The sequence below is a fragment of the Scyliorhinus canicula genome, chromosome 6 (assembly GCF_902713615.1).
Source record: "Scyliorhinus canicula chromosome 6, sScyCan1.1, whole genome shotgun sequence".
Taxonomy (NCBI): Eukaryota; Metazoa; Chordata; class Chondrichthyes; order Carcharhiniformes; family Scyliorhinidae; genus Scyliorhinus; species Scyliorhinus canicula.
Genome location: NC_052151.1, coordinates 89,701,861 through 89,721,525, shown reverse-complemented (window position 1 = coordinate 89,721,525; position 19,665 = coordinate 89,701,861). Strand labels below are relative to the sequence as shown.

Here is a 19,665-nt window from a genome sequence, read left to right as displayed (position 1 = left end):
GATTCTCCGTTCTAGTGGTGCTTCCAGTCCGTGCCATTTTTCTTCCCCCACCGGTGGTATATCCAGACATTCGAGAAACCGCCTCATGTTAGAGTCCCCCTCCGGGGGCTCGGAGATGTACAGCTCCTGGTAGAAGGTCCCAAAGGCCTCATTGATCTTATCTAGTGCTGTGAGTAGCTATCTCCCTCGTGGCTGCTACTTTCTCTTCTGATGAGCCAGCAAGTGGCTGGTCTTGTCCCCATCTCCATAGAAGGTCCCCTGTGTGTGGCAGAGTTGATGCACTGCTTTCCCGATGGACATCAGGTCAAATTCCAGTTGTAAACCTTTTCCTCTCCACCAGCAGTTCCACAGTCGGGGCCGTGGAGTGTTGCCGATCCACCTCCAATATGGAGTTGATCAGCTGTTGCTTAACCGTCCTATCCTTCCTGTCCTGCCTGCTTTTTATGCTATTATTTCCGCCTTATCACCATCTTCGATGCCTGCCAGAATGTGGAGGATGAGACTTCCCAATTCTGGTTGTAAGATACGTACCCTTTGATGGCTTGTGACATTCTCTCACAGAATACTGTGTTGGCGAGGAGGGCCATGTCCAGCCTCCGTGGGAGACCCTCGGCTCGACCCATCAAAAACCTCACATTCACGTAGTGTGGTCCTTGGTCAGAGGTTACTATTGCGGCGTATTCCGCCCCTACCATGCCTGGTTTACAGATTACAAAGAAGTCAATGCGGGAGTATACGTTGTGTACGTTTTGGGCAGCACGGTAGCACAAGTGGATAGCACTGTGGCTTAAAAAGCAGCAGGGTCCCAGGTTCGATGCCCCGCTGGGTCACTCTCTGTGTGGAGTCTGCACGTGCTCCCCGTGACTGCGTGGGTTTCCTCCGGGTGCTCCGGTTTCCTCCCACAGTCCAAAGATGTGCAGATTAGGTGGATTGGCCATGATAAATTGCCCTTAGTGACCAAAAAGGCTGGGAGGGGTAATTGGGTTACGAGGATAGGGTGAGGGCTTAAGTGGGTTGGTGCAGACTCGATGGGCCGAATGACCTCCTTCTGCATTGTATGTTCTATGACTTGGAAGGAGGAGAATTATTTTTTTTCCCTTGGTGGTTACCCTCCACGGGTACATCCCTGCACCCCCACCCCCCCAAAAATCTGCTCCATAAAGGCATTCAGTTCCCTTGCCATAACTGATTGTTTCCCTAATTTATGACTGGATTTGTCCGTTTTTGGGACCCGTACAGAGTTGAAATCTCCCCCCATGATGAATTGGTGGGTCTCTAGGTTGGGCATTTCTACCATGGTCTTTCTGATGAAGTCAATGTCATCCCAATTGGGAACATATACATTCACAATCACCACCGATGGAGTCTGGCCCGCATCTGGTCCCATGTTGTCGGGGCCGGCACGTTCCGTAAAGCCATCGCGCATGCGTGGGTTGGCGCATCGCCACTGCGCATCTGCGGGTTGGCGCCGCCCCCCAGCTATTGCGGAGTCGACACGGCCGGCGCGTACGAATAGAGTGCCCCCACGGCACAGGCCCACCCGCGGATCGGTGGGCCCCAATCGCAGGTCAGGCCACCATGGGGGTATCCCCCGGGGCCAGATTGCCCTGCGTCCCCCCAGGACCCCGGAGCCCGCCCGCGCCGCCAGGTCCCGCCGGTAAGGGACCTAGTCTAATCTACACCGGCAGGACTGGCAAAGAACCAGCGGGACTTTGGCCCATCCCGGGCCGGAGAATCGCCAGAGGCGCTGCTGCGAGCGGCCGCCAACTGGCGTGGCATGATTCCCACCCCCGCCACCACCCCCGGAGTGGGGTCGGAGAATCCCGCCCCGCCAGTTTCGGGCATGGCTCCACACTCATCCCCACCACTTTGGACATTGCCTTGAAGAAGGCTGTCCAGTACCCCGCAAGTCTGGGGCGAGACCAGAACATGTGGGCGTGGTTGGTCGAGCCTCCTTGGCACCATTCACATCTATCCTCCACCTCCGGGAAGAACCTACTTATTCGGGTCCTTGTTAGGGGCTGGTTTAGCTCACTCAGCTAAATCACTGACTTTTAAAGCAGACCAAGCAGGCCAGCAGCACGGTTCGATTCCTGTATCAGCCTCCCTGGATAGGCGCCGGAATGTGGCGACTAGGGGCTTTTCACAGTAACTTTATTGAAGACTACTCGTGACAATAAGCGATTTTCATTTCATTTCATTTTTTCAAGTGGGCTCTATGTACCACTTTTAGTTGCGTCAGGCTGAGCCTTGCGCACATGGAGGTGGAGTTGACCCTATGCTGTGCCTCGCTCCAGAGTCCCCACCCTATCTCAATCCCCAGGCCCTCTTCCCATTTCTTTCTTGTTGCATCCAGTACACTGTTGGCCCTTTCTATCAGTTGGTCATACATGTCGCTATAGATCCCTTTATCTCGGGTGTTTGCTTCCAGTATTGTCTGTTGTGGCGGTTGTGGGTATGTCCTTGTCTCCTTTTGTAGGAAGATTTTGAGTTGCAGGTACCTTAGCTCGTTCCCCCTGGCCAGCTGGAATTTCTCTGTCAGTTCATCTATTGTTGCGACCCTGCAGTCCGTGTATAGGTCCCTGACTGTCAGTGTCCCTCCGTCCTGCCCCCACCTTTTGAAGGTGGCGTCGGTCAGTGCTGGTGGGAGCCTATGGTTGTTGCAGATGGGAACTTTGTCCGACATTTTGGTCAGGCCAAATTACTGCCGTAGTTGGTTACAGGACTGGAGGGTGGCTGTCACCACCGGGCTGCTGGAGTGTTTTTTGGGTGGGGATGGGAGTGCTGCCGTGGCGAGGGCCCGGAGGGAGGTCCCCTTGCAGGAGGCCTCTTCCGTGCGCACCCACTCGGCTTCTGGCTCCTTGATCTATCCCTTATTCGCTCGGCCATCGCCGCCCAGTGGTAGAATTGTAGGTTTGTGAGGGCAAGGCCCCCTCCTGGATTTTATTTTTGCAGGACCTTCTTTGGGATCCTAGCATTCTAAACCCCCCCCCCCCCCCCCCCCCCCCCAATACGAACTCCATGATTAGTTTGTTTAGTGTTTTGAAAAAGGCCTTGGGGAAGTAGATCGGGATGGATCTAAGTAGGAAGAGATACCTGGGAAGCACATTCATCTTGATCGCCTGGACTCTCTCCGCGAGGGAGAGTGGGAGTGTGTTCCATCTTTACAGGTCCTTTGTTACTTCCTCCGTCAGACTGGTGAGGTTCCATTTGTGGATCCCTTTCCAGTCATGATGGGCTATTTGGATCCCCAGGTAGTGGAATTTGAGTCAGGCTTGTTTAAACGGCAGCCCCTTTAGCGCTGCCTCCCCCCCCCCTTGTGGGTGTACCGGGAAGATGTTGCTTTTGCTCATGTTGAGTTCGTAGCCTGAGAAGGCGCCAAACTCTTTCAGGAGCGCGATGATTCCATGCAAGCTGCTTTGTGGGTCCGAAATGTAGAGGAGCAGGTCATCTGCATAGAGTGAGACTCTGTGCTGCCCCTTCGGATTCCCCTCCAGCTTTTTTCTGCTCTGAGTGTGATTGCTAGTGGTTCGATCGCTAGAGCGAACAGCAGTGGGGACAGTGGGCATCCTTGTCTGGTGCCCCTGTAGCTGGAAGCATCGGGAGTTGGTATTGTTTGTCCGTACGCTCGCTATGGGAGCGCTATGTAGGAGTTTTACCCAGGAGGTGAATCCTGTTCCAAGCCCGAACCGCTCCAGTACCTCTATGAGGTATTTCCATTCGACCCTGTCGAAGGCCTTTTCTGTGTCTAGGGAGACGACCACCTCTGGTGTTCTCTCCCCAGATGGGGTCATTATCACGTTTATCAGGCGCCTGATGTTCGAGGTTAGCTGCCTACCTTTGACAAAACCCGTCTGGTCCTCTGCGACCACTTCTGCCACGCAGTCTTCTAGCCGTTTGGCTCAGATTCTGGCCAGTATTTTGGCATCTGCATTCAGCAGTGAGTCTGTATGACCCACATTCCGTTGGGTCTTTATCTTTCTTAGGTATCAGCGAGATTGAGGCCTGTGCTAGCATAGGTGGCAGTGTGCCCCTCGCCAGCGAGCCTGTGAACATCTCCCGCAGGTGCGGGGCCAGTGCTGTCGCAAATGTTTTGTGGAGGTCCGCTGGAAACCCATCTGCTCCCGGCGCCTTCCCCGTCTGCATGGAGCTAATGTTGTCCATGGTCTCTCCCAGTGCTAGTGGTGATTCCAGGCCCAGTTTTCTGCCCCCCCCCTCCCACCCCCAACAACTGGTATGTCCAGTCCATCAAGGAACCGTTTCATCCCAGACTCCCCCATTGGGGGCTCTGAGGTGTACAGCCCTTGGTAGAAGGCCTTGAAGGTTTTGTTAATCTTTTCCGGTTCTGTTTCTAATGTGCCTCTGGTATCCCTAATTTGTGCAATTTCTCTGGTGGCTGCCTGCTTTCTCAGCTGGTGTGTCAACGGGCAGCTGGCTTTGTCTCCGTGTTCGTATAGGGTCCCACATGCCTGGCGGAGTTGATGCACTGCTTTCCTGGTGGAGAGCAGGTCAAAGTTCCTTTGTAGTTCTTTCCTCTCCGCCAGGAGCTCTACGGTCGGGGCCTCAGAGTATTTATGGTCTACCTCCAGTATGGAGTCGACCAGCTGCTGCCTAGCCGCCCTTTCCACCCTATCTCTTTGAGCTTTGAAAGCGATAATTTTCCCTCTTACGCCTTTAGCGCTTCCCAGAACATGGAGGGTGAGATTTCCCCGTTTTGGTTGTTCTGCGTGTACTCTGCTACGGTCTGTGATATATTTTCGTTGAAGGCTTGGTCTGCTAGTAGGGCAATGGCCAACCGCCATGTGGGGCGCTGGGCCCTACCCGTCTCCAGCCTCACGTCCATGTAGTGTGGAGCATGGTCGGATATTACTATTGTGGAGTATTCCACTTTGTCTATCCCTGGAAGCACCGTTTTCCCCACACAAAGAAGTCAATTGTGGTGTAAACGCTGTGCACTGGGGCGAAGAAGGAGAACTCCTTCTCCCCTGGGTGGGTGAACCTCCAGGTGTCCACCGCTCCCATCTGTTCCATAAAGTGACCATGTTCCCTTGCCATGATTGAAGTTTTCCCCGATTGTGAGCTTGATCTGTTAGTCGTTAGGTCCTATACACAGTTGAAGTCTCCCCCCCCCCCCCCCCCCCCCCCCATGAATGATTAGCCAGTGCGTTGCTGTGTCGGGGATTTCTGCCATGATCTTTTTGATGAAGCTCGTGTCATCCCAGTTGGGCGCATACACGTTAACTAGTACTAACGGTGCCCAATCCAGGGCCCCGCTGACCATGACGTATCGTTCCCCCTGGGTCCGTAACAGTCTTAGTCGCCGGAAACATCGTCTTCTTGCTATCAGTATTGCCACCCCTCTGGCCCTCGTCCCATAGCAGGAGTGGTTGGTCTGTCCCACCCAGCCCTTTCTTACCCGCAGTCGGTCCTGCTCTCTCAGGTGTGTCTCTTGGAGGAAGATTATGGCGGCTTTCATATTTCTTAGGTGGTTGAGGACTCTGGATATTTTCACTGGGCCGTTGCGTCCCCTTTCATTCCAGGTGACTATCCTGATGGGGGGCTTCTGTCCCCCCGCTCCTGTGGGATTAACCATACTTACCTGGTGGACGCGTGCCTGCCCTCCGGGGTTTCCCTTTGTTAGGGGTCCGTCCAGGATAGCTGTCCCTGCTCTCTCCATGCGGTCGGGATCCTGTGCTCTGGGATTTCCCTTTGTTCAGGGGGCACCTGACAAAGGCCGCCCACTGTGTGTCCGCCACGCGCGTAGTCCTCTGCACTCTGGAGTCTCCCTTCACCCAGAGACTGGACTGGCTGGATGTTTTCAGCGATTCCTTATTCTGAGCCTTTGGTTGTGGCACTTTGTAGCTCTATTGTTGTTCTCTTTCTAGCCTTGTTTGTCCCTCTTTCCACCTCTCACCCCCCCGGTCCCTCCCTTCCCCCCCCCCCCCCCCCCCCCCCTTTTTCTACCCTTTCCCGTATTCCTCTCTTTTGTCCCTCTTTCCCCTGCTCCTATCCCCGTTAGCTCTCCCGTCTCTGTTGAGTGGTCCCCCCCCCCCACTGCCTGGCACCGCCCCCCCATGTTGGGCGTGCGCTGCGGTCCTGCTTTGTTGCATGCCTCCGGCGCTAGCTTTCCTGCTGGTGCGGTGGCCCCCCTCTTGGGGGTTACTGTCTTGCTTCTCCCTCGACTGACCTCTACGGTTTTCTGCCCGCTCTTCTACCGTCCTACTCTGCACTCCTCTCACTTGCTCTCCCTTCTCCGCTACTCTCGTTCCCTCGTGCTGGGGCCGTCACTCAAAAGTTAAGTTAAGGTCTAGTATTGAACTTTTAGTACTCTAGAGAGTAACTTGTGTTGATGGTGTGATTTATTAACTGTAACATAGTGCGAGTGTGAATAAACACTAAGTCAACTCGCAAAGATTTGTCCACCGCGCACGGGTTAAAGACACACTGTGGTAGCAACCATTTTAACTTTATTGAATTAAAAATATTTATGAGTGATTTATTTATTGCTGTCGGGCAATTGGTGATTGGAGTGGTATCGTCACTGGACCAGTAATCCAGAGATCCAGGGCATGATCCATAGGCAACACGGTAGCTCAAGTGGATAGCACTGTGGCTTCACAGCACCAGGGTCCCAGGTTCGATTCCCCGCTGGGTCACTGTCTGTGCGGAGTTTGCACGTTCTCCCCGTGTTTGCGTGGGTTTCCTCCGGGTGCTCGGGTTTCCTCCCACGGTCCAAAGATGTGCAGGTTAGGTGGATTGGCCATGATAAATTGCCCGTAGTGTCCAGAAAGGTTGGGAGGGGTTATTGGGTTGCGGGGATGGGGTGGAAGTGAGGGCTTAATGTGGGTCGGTGCAGACTCGACGGGCCGAATACCCTCCTTCTGCACTGTATGTTCTCTGTAACTATGTAAGATCTGGGGACAGAGTTCAAATCCCACCATGTCAGAAGATGGAATTTGAATTCCATAAAAATCTGGAATTAAAAGTCCAATGATGATCATAAAACCATTATCATAAAAAGTCCATCTGGTTCACTAATGTCCTTTACGGAAGGGAATCTGCTGTCCTTACCTGGTCTGGCCTACATGTGAGTGCAGATCCACAGCAATGTTGATGACTGTCAAATGCCCTCTGTGATGTCCAGATTGCGTAAATGGATTAAAAAATTTAATGGAAACCAAAGTGTTTAGCAAAGACTTCCATCAACCTATGAAGCTGCACAGGGTATAGGAGAGATAGGTGCTTTATCATTAAAAGCTGTAAATGTCTGTATTACACAATAAGGAAAGTATTACGTTTATTGAGGTATGTTCGCCATTCACCTGAGGAAGGAGCTGCGCTCCGAAAGCTCGTGTTTGAATCAAACCTGTTGGACTTTAACCTGGTGTTGTAAGAGGAGGACGAACAACTTCCAAGGAGGTCGTCAAGGAAATGACGGGCACCTATAAGGTACACACCGCCCACTTCGGAGAACGACCCGGCGGACAACCCAGAGGTGACAGACCCAGACATGAGGAGCAGGAAGAAGCTCAGAGGAATGCCAGCTGGCAGGAATTCCTCGGACATTGGGGGGGTGGAGGGGTGTAATGAACTCCAATTGGCTTTATTTGTTGGCCAATTGGAGTATGAGCTCCCTCAATGATAGCTCATTGAGGGGGCCCATATAAGCACCTGTGTAGGTGTTGTGAGCAGTTGACTGGAATGCTAGCAGCACTGTTTGGAGCTGCTCTTGTATCTAGTTATTGGCAATAAATATTGGTGTGGTGACGGGACTCCTGCCTCCTGTGGATTATTACAGTGGCGACGTGGTAAACAAAGAACTTTGCGGAGGCCAGCTGCCGCACTCGGAGGGTAAGCCTTGCTATTTCAAAAATGCCGTTTTCTGGGAGGTTAGAGGCATTCGACCCGGCTATTGAGGACTGGTCCCAGTATGTGGAGAGAATGTGTTACTTCTTCCGGTCCAATGATATAATTACGGACGAAAGCAGACGGGTTATCCTGCTGTTGGCGTGCGGACCCTCAGCTTTCGCCATGATACGTAGTCTAACTTATCCTGATGCGCCGGACACAAATTCTTTCCAAGAATTAACGGAATTGATGAAAGAGCACTACGACCCAAAACCACCCCTCATTTTGCGTAGGTACAGATTCTACACAGCGAAGCGGGAAGACAGGGAGTCAGTCACGAATTTCTTGACCCGCCTGAGAAGGCTGGCGGAAAAATGTGAGTTTGGCCCAACGCTAAATGAAATGCTTCGGGACCGGTTAGTGTGTGGCATAAATACAGAAGCGCCTGTTGGCGGAAACGCAGCTAGACTGCAGGCAGGCGTTACAGCTCGCACTGGCCCTAGAAAAGGCAGCAAGTGGGGCGCAGGGCACGCCAATGGAGGTAGATAACTGTGAGAGGGACTACCACAACGGGTCCAGCTACCAGATAGCCGCTCTCAGGAAAAGCCTGAGGAATAGAGGGCCAAAGGAAAACCCCAGAACTGCCGCCAAGTCTGCGAGGACTAACTGGAGACAGAGGGAAGTACCGGCTGAGGCTCCCCCAACAGAGAAGGACTGTTTTTGGCACCAGACAGAGTGGGGTAACAGCGACAGAAACCCTAGAAGGAGGTGGCAAAAGAGGAATAGCAGGTGGGGACGCAGGGAAGTATACAACCTTGACGCCCCATCCTCCTCCGCAGGGGAACAATTATATAATATTGCGATGAAGAAAGCAGAACCTATTAAGATTACCCCACGGGTGAACGGTAGGCCGACAATAATGGAAATAGACACGGGAGCGGCCGTATCAGTAATGGGAGTGGCAGCATTTTAAAAAATCAAAGATGGACTCCAGCCACTAACCCTAACAAAAACATTGACGAAACTTAAAACCTACAAGGGGGAACCACCCCCCCCCCCCCCCCCCAAGATCTTGGCACGACTCATGTACCCGTGGAACATGAGAAACAATTGCTCAGATTACCGTTGACGATAGTAGAGGGCTCCGGACCGAGCTTAATTGGACGGAACTGGCTGAAAGCCCTAAAATTAGATTGGCTGAAAATTTTCCAGAGTGGAAGCGGGCAGTTGAGTGGAGTACTCCAAAAATACCCGGAGGTCTTCCAAGAAGGTTTGGGGGAAATCATAGGCGCCAAAGCAACTTTGCACGTGGACCCAGAAGCCCTTCCAAAATTTTGTAAGGCCAGGGCGGTACCTTTCGCGTTAAGGAAGAAAGTAGAGGTCGAAATAGAAAGGTTACGGCGCGACGGCATTATCAGACCAGTACAGTTCTCGGAATGGGCAGCGCCGGTGGTACCAATTTTGAAGCCAGACGGCTCGATACGTCTCTGTGGAGATTTCAAACAGACGGTAACCAAATACGCACTGCTGGACAAATACCCGATCCCGAAAATAGACGACCTATATGCCAAATTGGCAGGTGGGCTTTTGTTCACGAAACTGGACATGAGCCACGCCTACCTGCAGTTAAAACTGGTCAAGGACTCCCAGACGTTCGCTACGATCAACACCCTGAAGGGCCTTTTTCGTTATACTAGGCTACCTTTCGGAGTGTCATCAGCCTGCGCTATATTCCAGTGTACGATGGAAAATATTCTGCAGGGACTACCGCAGGTGGCGATTTATTTGGACGATGTCTTAATCACGGGTAGGACAAACAGGGAACACTCAAGGAACCTGGAGGAAATGCTCAGGCGTTTCGCAAAGGCAGGCGTACAGCTTAAAAGAGAATAATGTGTTTTTTTGGCCCCACAAGTGACATACCTGGGATATAAAGTAGACGAGTGGGGCTTACACCAATTGGAAGACAGAGTAAGGGCAATAAAAGAAGCCCCAGCTCCCACCACGGTCCAGGAGCTACGATCATTTCTAGGGTTGGCAACCTATTATGGCAAATTTATTGAAAATAGGGCGTCCATCCTAGAACCCCTCCACCAGCTATTAAAAAAGGGGCAAGAATGGAAATGGTCCGCCCGCCAAAACCGAGCATTTAGGGACATTAAGGAACAGCTGTCATCCGAAAATGTCCTAGAGCATTATGACCCAAGGAAGGAGTTGGTGGTCACTTGTGACGCATCCCCTTACAGGGTAGGAGCCGTCTTAGCCCATAGAGGAAGGAATGGGGAAGAACGGCCAATAGCCTATGCTTCGAGGACCTTGGCGATGGCTGAGAGGAAGTACACCCAAATCGAGAAGGAAGGACTGGCGGTGATATTTGCAGTAAAAGAATTTCACCAGTATCTGTACGGGCGGAAATTCACCATAGTGACGGACCATAAGCCGTTATTAGGGTTATTAAAAGAAGACAAGACAATACCCCCGATCGCATCAGCTAGAATCCAACGCTGGGCATTGCTACTGGCGGCGTATAGATACGTTCTGAAGCACTGACCGGGAACGCGAGTAGCAAATGCAGATGCTTTGAGCAGACTTCTCCTCCCGGACACCCCGCCGCTAATACCAAAAGTAGAGGAGACAGTAATTACTCTAAATTTTTTGGACATCCTACCAGTGGACCCACAACATATTCGGTTGTGGACGCAAAAAGACCCAGTTTTAGCCAAGATGAAGCATTTATTGCTAACAAGGGAACTGGAAAGACCAGTGGAGCCCCAGATGCACCCATACTGGAGCAGAAGGGACCAAATAACCGTTGAAGACGGTATCCTATTATGGGAAGCCCGGGTAATAGTCCCAGCTCAGGGCCGTCGGGCAATCTTAACCGAGTTACATCACGGACACCCAGGGGTGTCTAAAATGATGCTAGCTCGAAGCTACGTTTGGTGGCCAGGATTGGACACAGACATAGCAGCCTTGGTACGTCGGTACCCCCAGCAGGGTCGGAGAATCGCCTGGGGGGGCCTAAATTCCCGGCCCCGCCGTGGCAGAGATTCTCCGCCACCCGGGAAGTGGCGGGGCCAGGAATCTCGCCACTCCAATCGGAGAGGCCCCTGCGGCGATTCTCCGGCCCGGATGGGCCGAAGTCCCGCCGCTGGGAGGCCTCTCCCGCCGCCGAGGTTTAAACCACCTCTGGAACGGCGGGCTCAGCGGCGCGAGCAGGCCCCCGGGGTCCTGGGGGTGATCGAACCCCGGGGGGTGCCCCCACGGTGGCCTGGCCCGCAATCGGGGCCCCCCCTTCAGAGTCCGGGCCAGTGCCCTGGCTGCACTAGTTTCTTCCGCGTCTGCCACGGCCTCCGCCATGGCGGAAGCGGAAGAGAACCCCACATCCGCTGACGTCACTGCCGGCGCATGCGCGGACCGGCGAAAGCCTTTCGGCCAGCCCCGCTGCCGGGGGTGCCGGTTTTTTGCGCCGGTCTTCTGGTGGCAACCGCTCCGGCGCGGGGCTGGCCCCCAAAGGTGGGGAGAATTCCCCACCTTTGGGGAGGCGTGACCCCTGAGTGGTTGGCGCCACTCCCCTACTCCGGGACCCTCCGTCACGCCGGGTAGGGGAGAATGCCGCCCACTATTATTGAAGTTTTCATGTGGATGTAATCTTACTACTTTCATTTTGATAGGATACGTCTTGCCACACCAGCTGTAGGTAGCTTGTCTGTGATCTGTGATGGTAAACTGCATAGTTTCAGCTGGTTATAGTCAGGCAGTACTTCATTCTGCAACCTGTACTTAAACTCTCTGGGCTTAATTAAGTGGGGTTTGTGCCTACAGGGAAAGAACGCAGTGGCACATCGCTGCTTAATCTGCACCAGGCAAACAGAAACCATGCCTGTGTATATTGTTCAGCAGCATGGTTTGGAGATTCTTACATGAAATGATTGTTTTCTGCATCGGTAAAGTCCCTGACAGACCAAAAAATTCATTGTGTTAAAGATGGAGTCACAAACAGACTAATGAATTTGAAATGCTGTTGTTTTTTTTGGTCCTGCAGTGAAATCATTAGGTTGATTTCTTCTAATCTTTAGAATATGATTGCCAGTTCTACCTAATCTTTAGATTGCCAGTTCTACCTAAATCTCTATACATATGTATTGCTGAAAAGAGAGATATATGCCTCTATTCATCTTGTGCCTCACCAGGACAAATGTAAGAATACCAAATTTCAAACAATCCGGGGTGCAATTTAACGGCCTTGTTGCGCCTGGCGAGATTGCATGCGAGCTGGTTCGACCATGGGAGCGGCTTAAATCGGGAACTTCGCCAGGCGCCAAGCAGTTTGCAATCGAACCGGCTCGTTCCCGTTGGTGGATTCTGGAACTTGCCTCGGCGGTGATGAAACAATAATCACCAATTAAGGCCAATCCCCATCTCATTAACGCGATGGCCGCCATATCCAATGGCCTCCTGGGATCAAATGGGTTCGCCAGTGAGAGGTCCCGTGAGGGACGATTGGTACTGATCCATGCAAAAAAGGACCAGGCAGAACAGCACTTTGGGGATCTCTCTGGCTGTTAGAGGCCTCTGGGTGGCAAGATAGGACCTTGGCTACCACCCTGTCACCCTGGCTACTTGGCACTGCCCAGCTGGCACCTTGATACCGTGACCCTGGCACTGCCGAGATGCCAGGGTGTCACTGTCAGGCTGGCAGGAGCATTGACAGAATGCCAGAGTGTCAGTGCCAGGGTGCCTGGGGGCAAGGGTGGCACTCCCTTTAATAAGTAGACCCTCCCCCCAGGGACGCCCAAAAAAAGAGACCCCCAGGGACCCCCTAACTAAAGGACCCCCCCCCCCCCCCCCACAGACCCTCCAGAAAAAAGACCCCTATCTGGAACCTAGAGAGCAGTTGTTAGAGGCAGTCAATAAAATTACAGTTCCAATACTTACCTGGAAGCACCACATGTCCATTCCTAAAAAGAGAACCAATGTGATCTGTATCTAAACCCCTCCGATCCTTCTGACAAAATATAGAGCAAGTCCCGGGCACTGATTCCGTCAGTGCTCTTGAAATAACCTAAACTAGCTAATCTTTTTATTCCATACCTAAGGGCAGCACGGTAGCATGGTGGTTAGCATAAATGCTTCACAGCTCCAGGGCCCCAGGTTCGGTTCCCGGCTGGGTCACTGTCTGTGCGGAGTCTGCACGTCCTCCCCGTGTGTGCGTGGGTTTCCTCCGGGTGCTCCGGTTTCCTCCCACAGTCTAAAGATGTGCGGGTTAGGTGGATTGGCCATGCTAAATTGCCCGTAGTGTCCTAAAAAGTAAGGTTAAGGGGGGGTTGTTTGGGTTACGGGTATAGGGTGGATACGTGGGTTTGAGTAGGGTGATCATTGCTGGGCACAACATCGAGGGCCGAAGGGCCTGTTCTGTGCTGTACTGTTCTATAAATCTATACCGTGAAATATTTTGCATAAAAACCAGTCACTTTGGTGGATGTGTTGCTTTCTCCCATCCCTTTCCTGCCTGTCGACCTAATTTTCTTGCTCATATGCACCTACAATACTGAAAGAACAGGATTCGTGCAAGCCTTATGTTGACTTGCACTCAGGCACTTCGTCCATCAGCCGGGCAAAGCATCTTGTCTGACATCCGGAAATTGTAGTCGTGATCTCACATTTAGACTGAATAAGCACAAAGTTAAGAAAGCACATTCTACTGGAATTTTAGCATGCAGGAAAAAAAATGCAGGTAATACAAAAATGTTACCGTTTCAATACGAAAAGAGAAAAAAGTATACTAACCTATCCAAGCTCCCAACTCTGGCAACTATATATAAGAGACTTCCAACAGCAAGGCTGCCCAGCACAAAGAGCTTCTGTCTCAGCAACACCTGCTGTTTGAATAGCATGGCCCTCCATCAATCTTCAGGACTGCTTCTTCAGCCTGTAGTGACCAGGGAGTAAAAACACTAATCAGAAATGGGGAAATCCATAGGCAGCAATTAATTAGAAGTTAGTTGATCAATCATTTTGTTTTTAAAGGTTAAGTAAACATAAATTTTAAGAAAAAATGGAGCCCATAGATAATCTGTTGGATCAATGTATTTCTCCATAATGAAGACTGATGATTCAGTGTGAAGTTTCCAGGATAGTCAATCCATTATTTAGATTTTTTTTGGACATTAACAAAAATCTTTAGTGCCAATTTGCAGGACTTGGCATCATCCCCTGGCAGTTAACTCTGATTGTTCACACCGTTTGGCAGGCCACCTTTACGCAGAAGGACTAATCTATTGCCTGAGAAAGTTCACAGTTTTTAGGTTGTACTCAATGGGGCTATTACAGGATAATCAGACTAATGAAGCAGCTGGAACATCATTCAGAATTGCCTCAAATTCATCACATTGTCTATTTGATACAGTACACTTTCTAGACCATATTAAAACAACTGACATTTTCTCAGAACTTTCACAGGACAACATTTGCTAATCATTTTTTAAAAAATGTTTTAATAGTTTTTTTTGGTGTACAAAACAAATATGAGTATGAAGAAAACCGTGAGTTACGCAAGAGAGCACATAGGGAGAATATGAGAATAATTTACATTGAGATTGGTTTAACTATTTACATGGATATATCACAGTTTCCCCTTCCCTTTCTTTTATCCTTTCCTCAGTGTTTGTTGTGGCAATTGTGGTCCCCTGCATTTTGCTCCCTGCTGATTTCCCCCTCGCTTTTCTCCCCTTTGGTTCCCATTGTTGTTACTCCTGCCATCCCCTGCCCTCCCTCGTGTCCCCTGGCTCTCCAGTTGGGTTTGGTTGAGTTCCTTGTGTGGTGATATGCATCACTGTAAATACACAAGGGGTTAATGTAAGTACACGTAGACTAGCTAGACACTAGAGGGAGCACCAGAGACATGACACACAGACATTCAACCAATAGGTTAGTAAGATAGGACACGACCAATGGGCATTCACGATACACACAAGAGGTGACACTACCACATGGGGGCATTACACCAACCCATATATAAAGGACACAGCACACATGAGCTTCCTCTTTCCAGTGGAGACAGTCAGTGAGTGCAGACACAGGGTTGATTGAACATCACACCCACCACGTGGATTGTAGCAGACTGGTTTGTCAGCCTGAGTAGCTATAGAAGGATTAACAGTAGAGGTGAATCCGAGTGTGAGAATTGTAAATAGTTTAATAAACGTGTTGAAGTTATCTCCACGTCTGAACCTTCCTTTGTCAGTGTGAACATCAAGGAAACAACTTATGCTACGCCAAGAGCATAACAAGACACCTTGTGGCTACCTTCTCTTGATCTTTGGCTTCCTAGTTGTTGGCTGCAAACAGGTCTTGGAACAACCGAGTGAATGGCTCCCACGTTTTGTGGAAGACTTAACATTTGCTAATCTAGTATTTCAAATTTCGCTTTGTTCTAACTTCTTAATTTTAGTGGGAGATAGTGAAGCAATAATATCAATAATACTGTGGCCATTCCTCTTTGTTAAGTAGCTGAAACCCTTTAGAAAAAAACTCACGTACATCAAGATACCCCTAATTAAAACTCTTCCTATGAAAGATGAATTTCAAACGTTAACATTTAAAAAATATATTAATTTAGGGTACCGAATTGTTTGCTTCCTCATAAGGGGCAATCTTTACCATGGCCAATCCACTTAGCCTGCACAACTTTGGGTTGTAGAGGAGACTCCACATGGACAGTGACCCAGGGCTGGTATCGAACATGGGTCCTTAGCGCCATGAGGCAGCAGTGCTAACCATTGGACCAGCCCTGCAACGTTAACTCTGGCCAGAATTGTACCCCCCCTCCCCAGCAGTTTCTGAGGCCACGGGGAAGGGGGGCTGGGCGGGCATGGGAAGCAAAAGCTAACATAGATGGGATTCACTCATCTTCCCACCTGCCCCGACCCAGACATGATTTTACAATGGGACAGACAGGGCCTCAGACAGGAAACTCAGCCATGGCCCAATTAAGGCCCTTAAGTGTGGGGGTGGGGGTGGGGGGGGGGACGCATCACATGGTCCGTTCAGACTAGGTGCGACCTTCCCTCACAGACCAAAACCTTCCGGTCCTCCCTTCCCACCTACTGCACTCCAACAGTGAGATCTTCCCCCATTGTGGCACCTTCAGGTCATCTCCTACCTTCCCCTCCCCGGGAGTCCTACTACTTACCATCAATGCGGTTCCTGAGACAGTCTCAGGCATGACAATGCAGTCCCTCTTCCACCCACTCCAATGCTTTGTCTTGATCTGATTGATCGATAGATCTCCAAGACAGGACTTTCTTTCAAGTGCGATCAGAAGTCCGGCCTGCTGCCAATCAATGCTCATTAGAGAGTGAAATGGCAACGCGCCTGTCGGAATTGGTGAGAAAGTGTTCACCATTCTGAAAATTCAGCCCTCTGCTTTTCTCTCCACAGTTTCTATGTGACCTGCTGAGAATTTCCAGCAATTTCTTTTTATTTCAGACTTCCAGCATCCACAGGATGTTGTTTCTGTATTTGAATGTACCTCTGAGCTTGTCAAAAATGATTTACACGGGCAAAGAGCTTTCTTTTCTTACTGTTCTTTTGGTTTGTGTTCGATAAGCCCCATCTGTTTGAGGGGTGCAAAATCTCTGTTTTCTTCAAAAGTTACATAAGATTACCACCCAACATTTATTGTCTCTTTGTTTATTTTACTCATTAGTCCTCTTTAGGCACATACTAGTTTGCTTTAGCTTTAAGCCAATGTAATTCCAGGCTTCTGCCACATTGTTCTATAACTTCTTGTTAGAAAGTGAATGGAAGCCACCTGCAGGCTGCATTTCCCTCCAACTTTGCTTCTTCTCGCCTTACGAGGAAGGATATGGCTAATACTCCCTCATAGTGGAACAGCTGTAACCAGTAATTGACCGTGTGAGTAACTAGCACCCATCTATCCATGCCCTTCTAGACCCATTAGGACTAGAAGGCCACTGAAGCACTCACGACATATTTTTCAAGTAGTTCTCCTCACATATTTTAAGCCGTATATTATGTAGAGATAATCACCAGAGAAACATGCAAACCATTTCTTAGTCTGCATGCTTCTGTGAACAGAAAAATGCTAATCCTTTTAGAGTCTTCACAATATAAGCTTTTCTTCCTCATCAATTATATGCAGCTAAACTCTTCCGAGCTTCAAACAATCAGCTGTAACCTTTACAAAGGCAATAGCAGCAGTGGTCAGAGCTGCCCACCACGTTGATGGAGCATCTATAAACACGTCTGCGCGTGCTAGTTTAGAAAAATCAAATGGACTGAGGATAAGCCCCCTCCCATTATCACAAATGAATGTCAACTGAAACAATTTTGACCTTTCTCTAGCACAAATCTTTATTTAGGCTTGTACAAAATATATTTGAGTTAATTAACATATAATTATAGCCAGTGTAATGCCACAGCAGGCAATATTTTACCACTGCGCCATCGGTGAACCTGCAAGGAGACTTGGCTGAAATGTGGGGCCACATGTTATCTAATCTGTGACATCCTGATTGCAGCAGAATCAGGAGCCCCTGACGTGTCGTGAGTAAATGGCTGTCTCAGTGCCCTTTAAATTTGGCGCCTGGACCTTCAACCTCATGAGGTAGTGGCAGCACGGTAGCACAGTGGGTAGCACTGCTGCTTCACAGCTCCAGGGTCCCAAGTTCAATTCCCGGCTTGGGTCACTGTCTGTGTGGAGTCTGCACATCCTCCCCGTGTGTGCGTGGGTTTCCTCCGGGTGCTCCGGTTTCCTCCCACAGTCCAAAGATGTGCAGGTTAGGTGGATTGGCCATGATAAATTGCCCTTAGTGTCCAAAATTGCCCTTAGTGTTGGGTGGGGTTACTGGGTTATGGGGATAGGGTGGAGGAGTTGACCTTGGGTAGGGTGCTCTTTCCAAGAGCCGGTGCAGACTCGATGGGCCGAATGGCCTCCTTCTGCACTGTATATTCTGTGATAAGAGTGCGTCAGTGGTTTTGCCACAGTGTGATGCACTGTGTCAACTGGAATTGCACGATACACTGCTGCTGGCTAGCTAACTACAAAGAAGGAACCAAGTGCATTTGTCTCTCCAGTACACAGCCTCTGCTCCAAGTCCTACGTAGTGTGTATTCACAGCATACATTTAATAATTAGGCAGACCACGGCTGACTGGAGGGGATCTTGGAGGAACCTTGGTTTCCAGAGATGTGATAATCAGGTCCACCAGCATGTGAATACGTCCTGTCATCCATCAACCAGGTCCCAGCTTTGGCTTAAATGGTACCCACTGCAATGCTGGTCTGGCTCTGGTGAGTCAAAGGTACTGGAGTTGAACCCGATAGGCATCTAGCCTGCCTTCAAGCAAGCACCTTCTGGTAACTCCTGCGACTCAGTGGGCTCCAGATGTAAGATGCCCTTCCTCTGGAATCAGCCTATAAGGTTGAAAGGGAGTTTTAGATGCTGGCCAAGTCTGCCAAATCCTGCACAGGTTATTCAACCAAAATACGGACTTTACCCTTAAAAAAAGATTAATACAACACTTCATCCTTACTCTTACCAGTGTAAGGACCAACATGGGAGTGAAGAGTTTTGAGTTTATAAACCAAGCTCGATTTGGATAAAGCAAGGGCAATATGGATTGCCTTCATGGGCGGGATTCTCCGACCCCACGCAGGGTCGGAGAATTGGCGGGAAGCGGCGTTATTTCCGCTCCCGCAGGTTTTCGAATTCTCCCGCCGGTAAAAAACCGGCGTTGTGCAAATCCCGCCGGCAGCCTGTGAAAACAGCTGGCGCCGGCGGGATTTCATTTTATTTGCACTGACCTTAAATCTCCGGCCCGGATGGGCCGAAGTCCCGCCGACGTGGCCACGGGTCACGTCGGCGAAAATCACAGTTGATTTAAAACGGCGTCAACCATTGATGATGGTTGACGCCGTTCAGTGTCGGGGGTGGGTTGCGGCATGGGGGGGGGGTGGGTTGCGGCATGGGGGGGGGGGGTGGGTTGCGGCATGGGGGGGGTGGGTTGCGGCCATCGGGGGGGGGGGTTGCGGCCATCGGGGGGGTTGCGGCCATCGGGGGAGTGGGTTGCGGCCATCGGGGGAGTGGGTTGCGGCCATCGGGGGAGTGGGTTGCGGCCATCGGGGGAGTGGGTTGCGGCCATCGGGGGGTTGCGGCCATCGGGGGGGTTGCGGCCATCGGGGGAGTGGGTTGCGGCCATCGGGGGGTTGCGGCCATCGGGGGGGTGGGTTGCGGCATCGGGGGGGTTTGGGGGCAGCGGCGGGCAGAGAGGGGGGGGCGACGGATGCCCGGGGCCAACGCACCTTCCTCCTCCCCCCCTTCCTTCCTCCGTTAGTGGGGGGGGGGGTGCAGCGTTAGTGGGGGGGTGGGTGCGGCGTTGGAGTGGGGTAGGGGTGGTGAAGGGGTAGGGGTGGTGAGGGGAGGGGGTTGGGGTAGGGGCAGCGGCGTGCAGAGGAGGGGGGCGACGGATGCCCGGGGCCAACGCACCGTCGCCCCCCCTCTGCACGCAGCTGCCCCTACCCCAACCCCCTCCCTTCACCACCCCTACCCCCTTCCAACGCCGCACCCCCACACCCCCACTAACGCCGCACCCCCCCCCCCCCACTAACAGAGGAAGGAAGGGGGGGGAGGAGGAGAGAGGGAGGGGGGGGAGGAGGAGAGAGGGAGGGGGGGGAGGAGGAGAGAGGGGAGGGGGGGGGAGGAGGAGAGAGGGAGGGGGGGGGAGGAGGAGAGAGGGGGGGAGGAGGAGAGGGGGGGGGGGAGGAGGAGGGGGGGGGAGGAGGAGAGAGGGG

General features: G+C 51.4%; 1 protein-coding gene across 4 annotated transcripts in view; it reads right to left on the bottom strand.

Moving 5' to 3' along the window:
- LOC119967302 (heparan sulfate glucosamine 3-O-sulfotransferase 5) overlaps positions 1-19,665 on the bottom strand; it is a 357,063-nt gene that overhangs the window by 35,354 nt on the left and 302,044 nt on the right. For all 4 annotated transcript variants that reach the window (XM_038799648.1, XM_038799645.1, XM_038799646.1 and 1 more), the window contains exon 2: positions 13,639-13,780. In XM_038799648.1, the coding sequence (XP_038655576.1) occupies positions 13,639-13,745 (107 nt within the window). In that variant the 5' untranslated portion in view covers positions 13,746-13,780. The remainder of the gene's footprint in view (positions 1-13,638; positions 13,781-19,665) is intronic.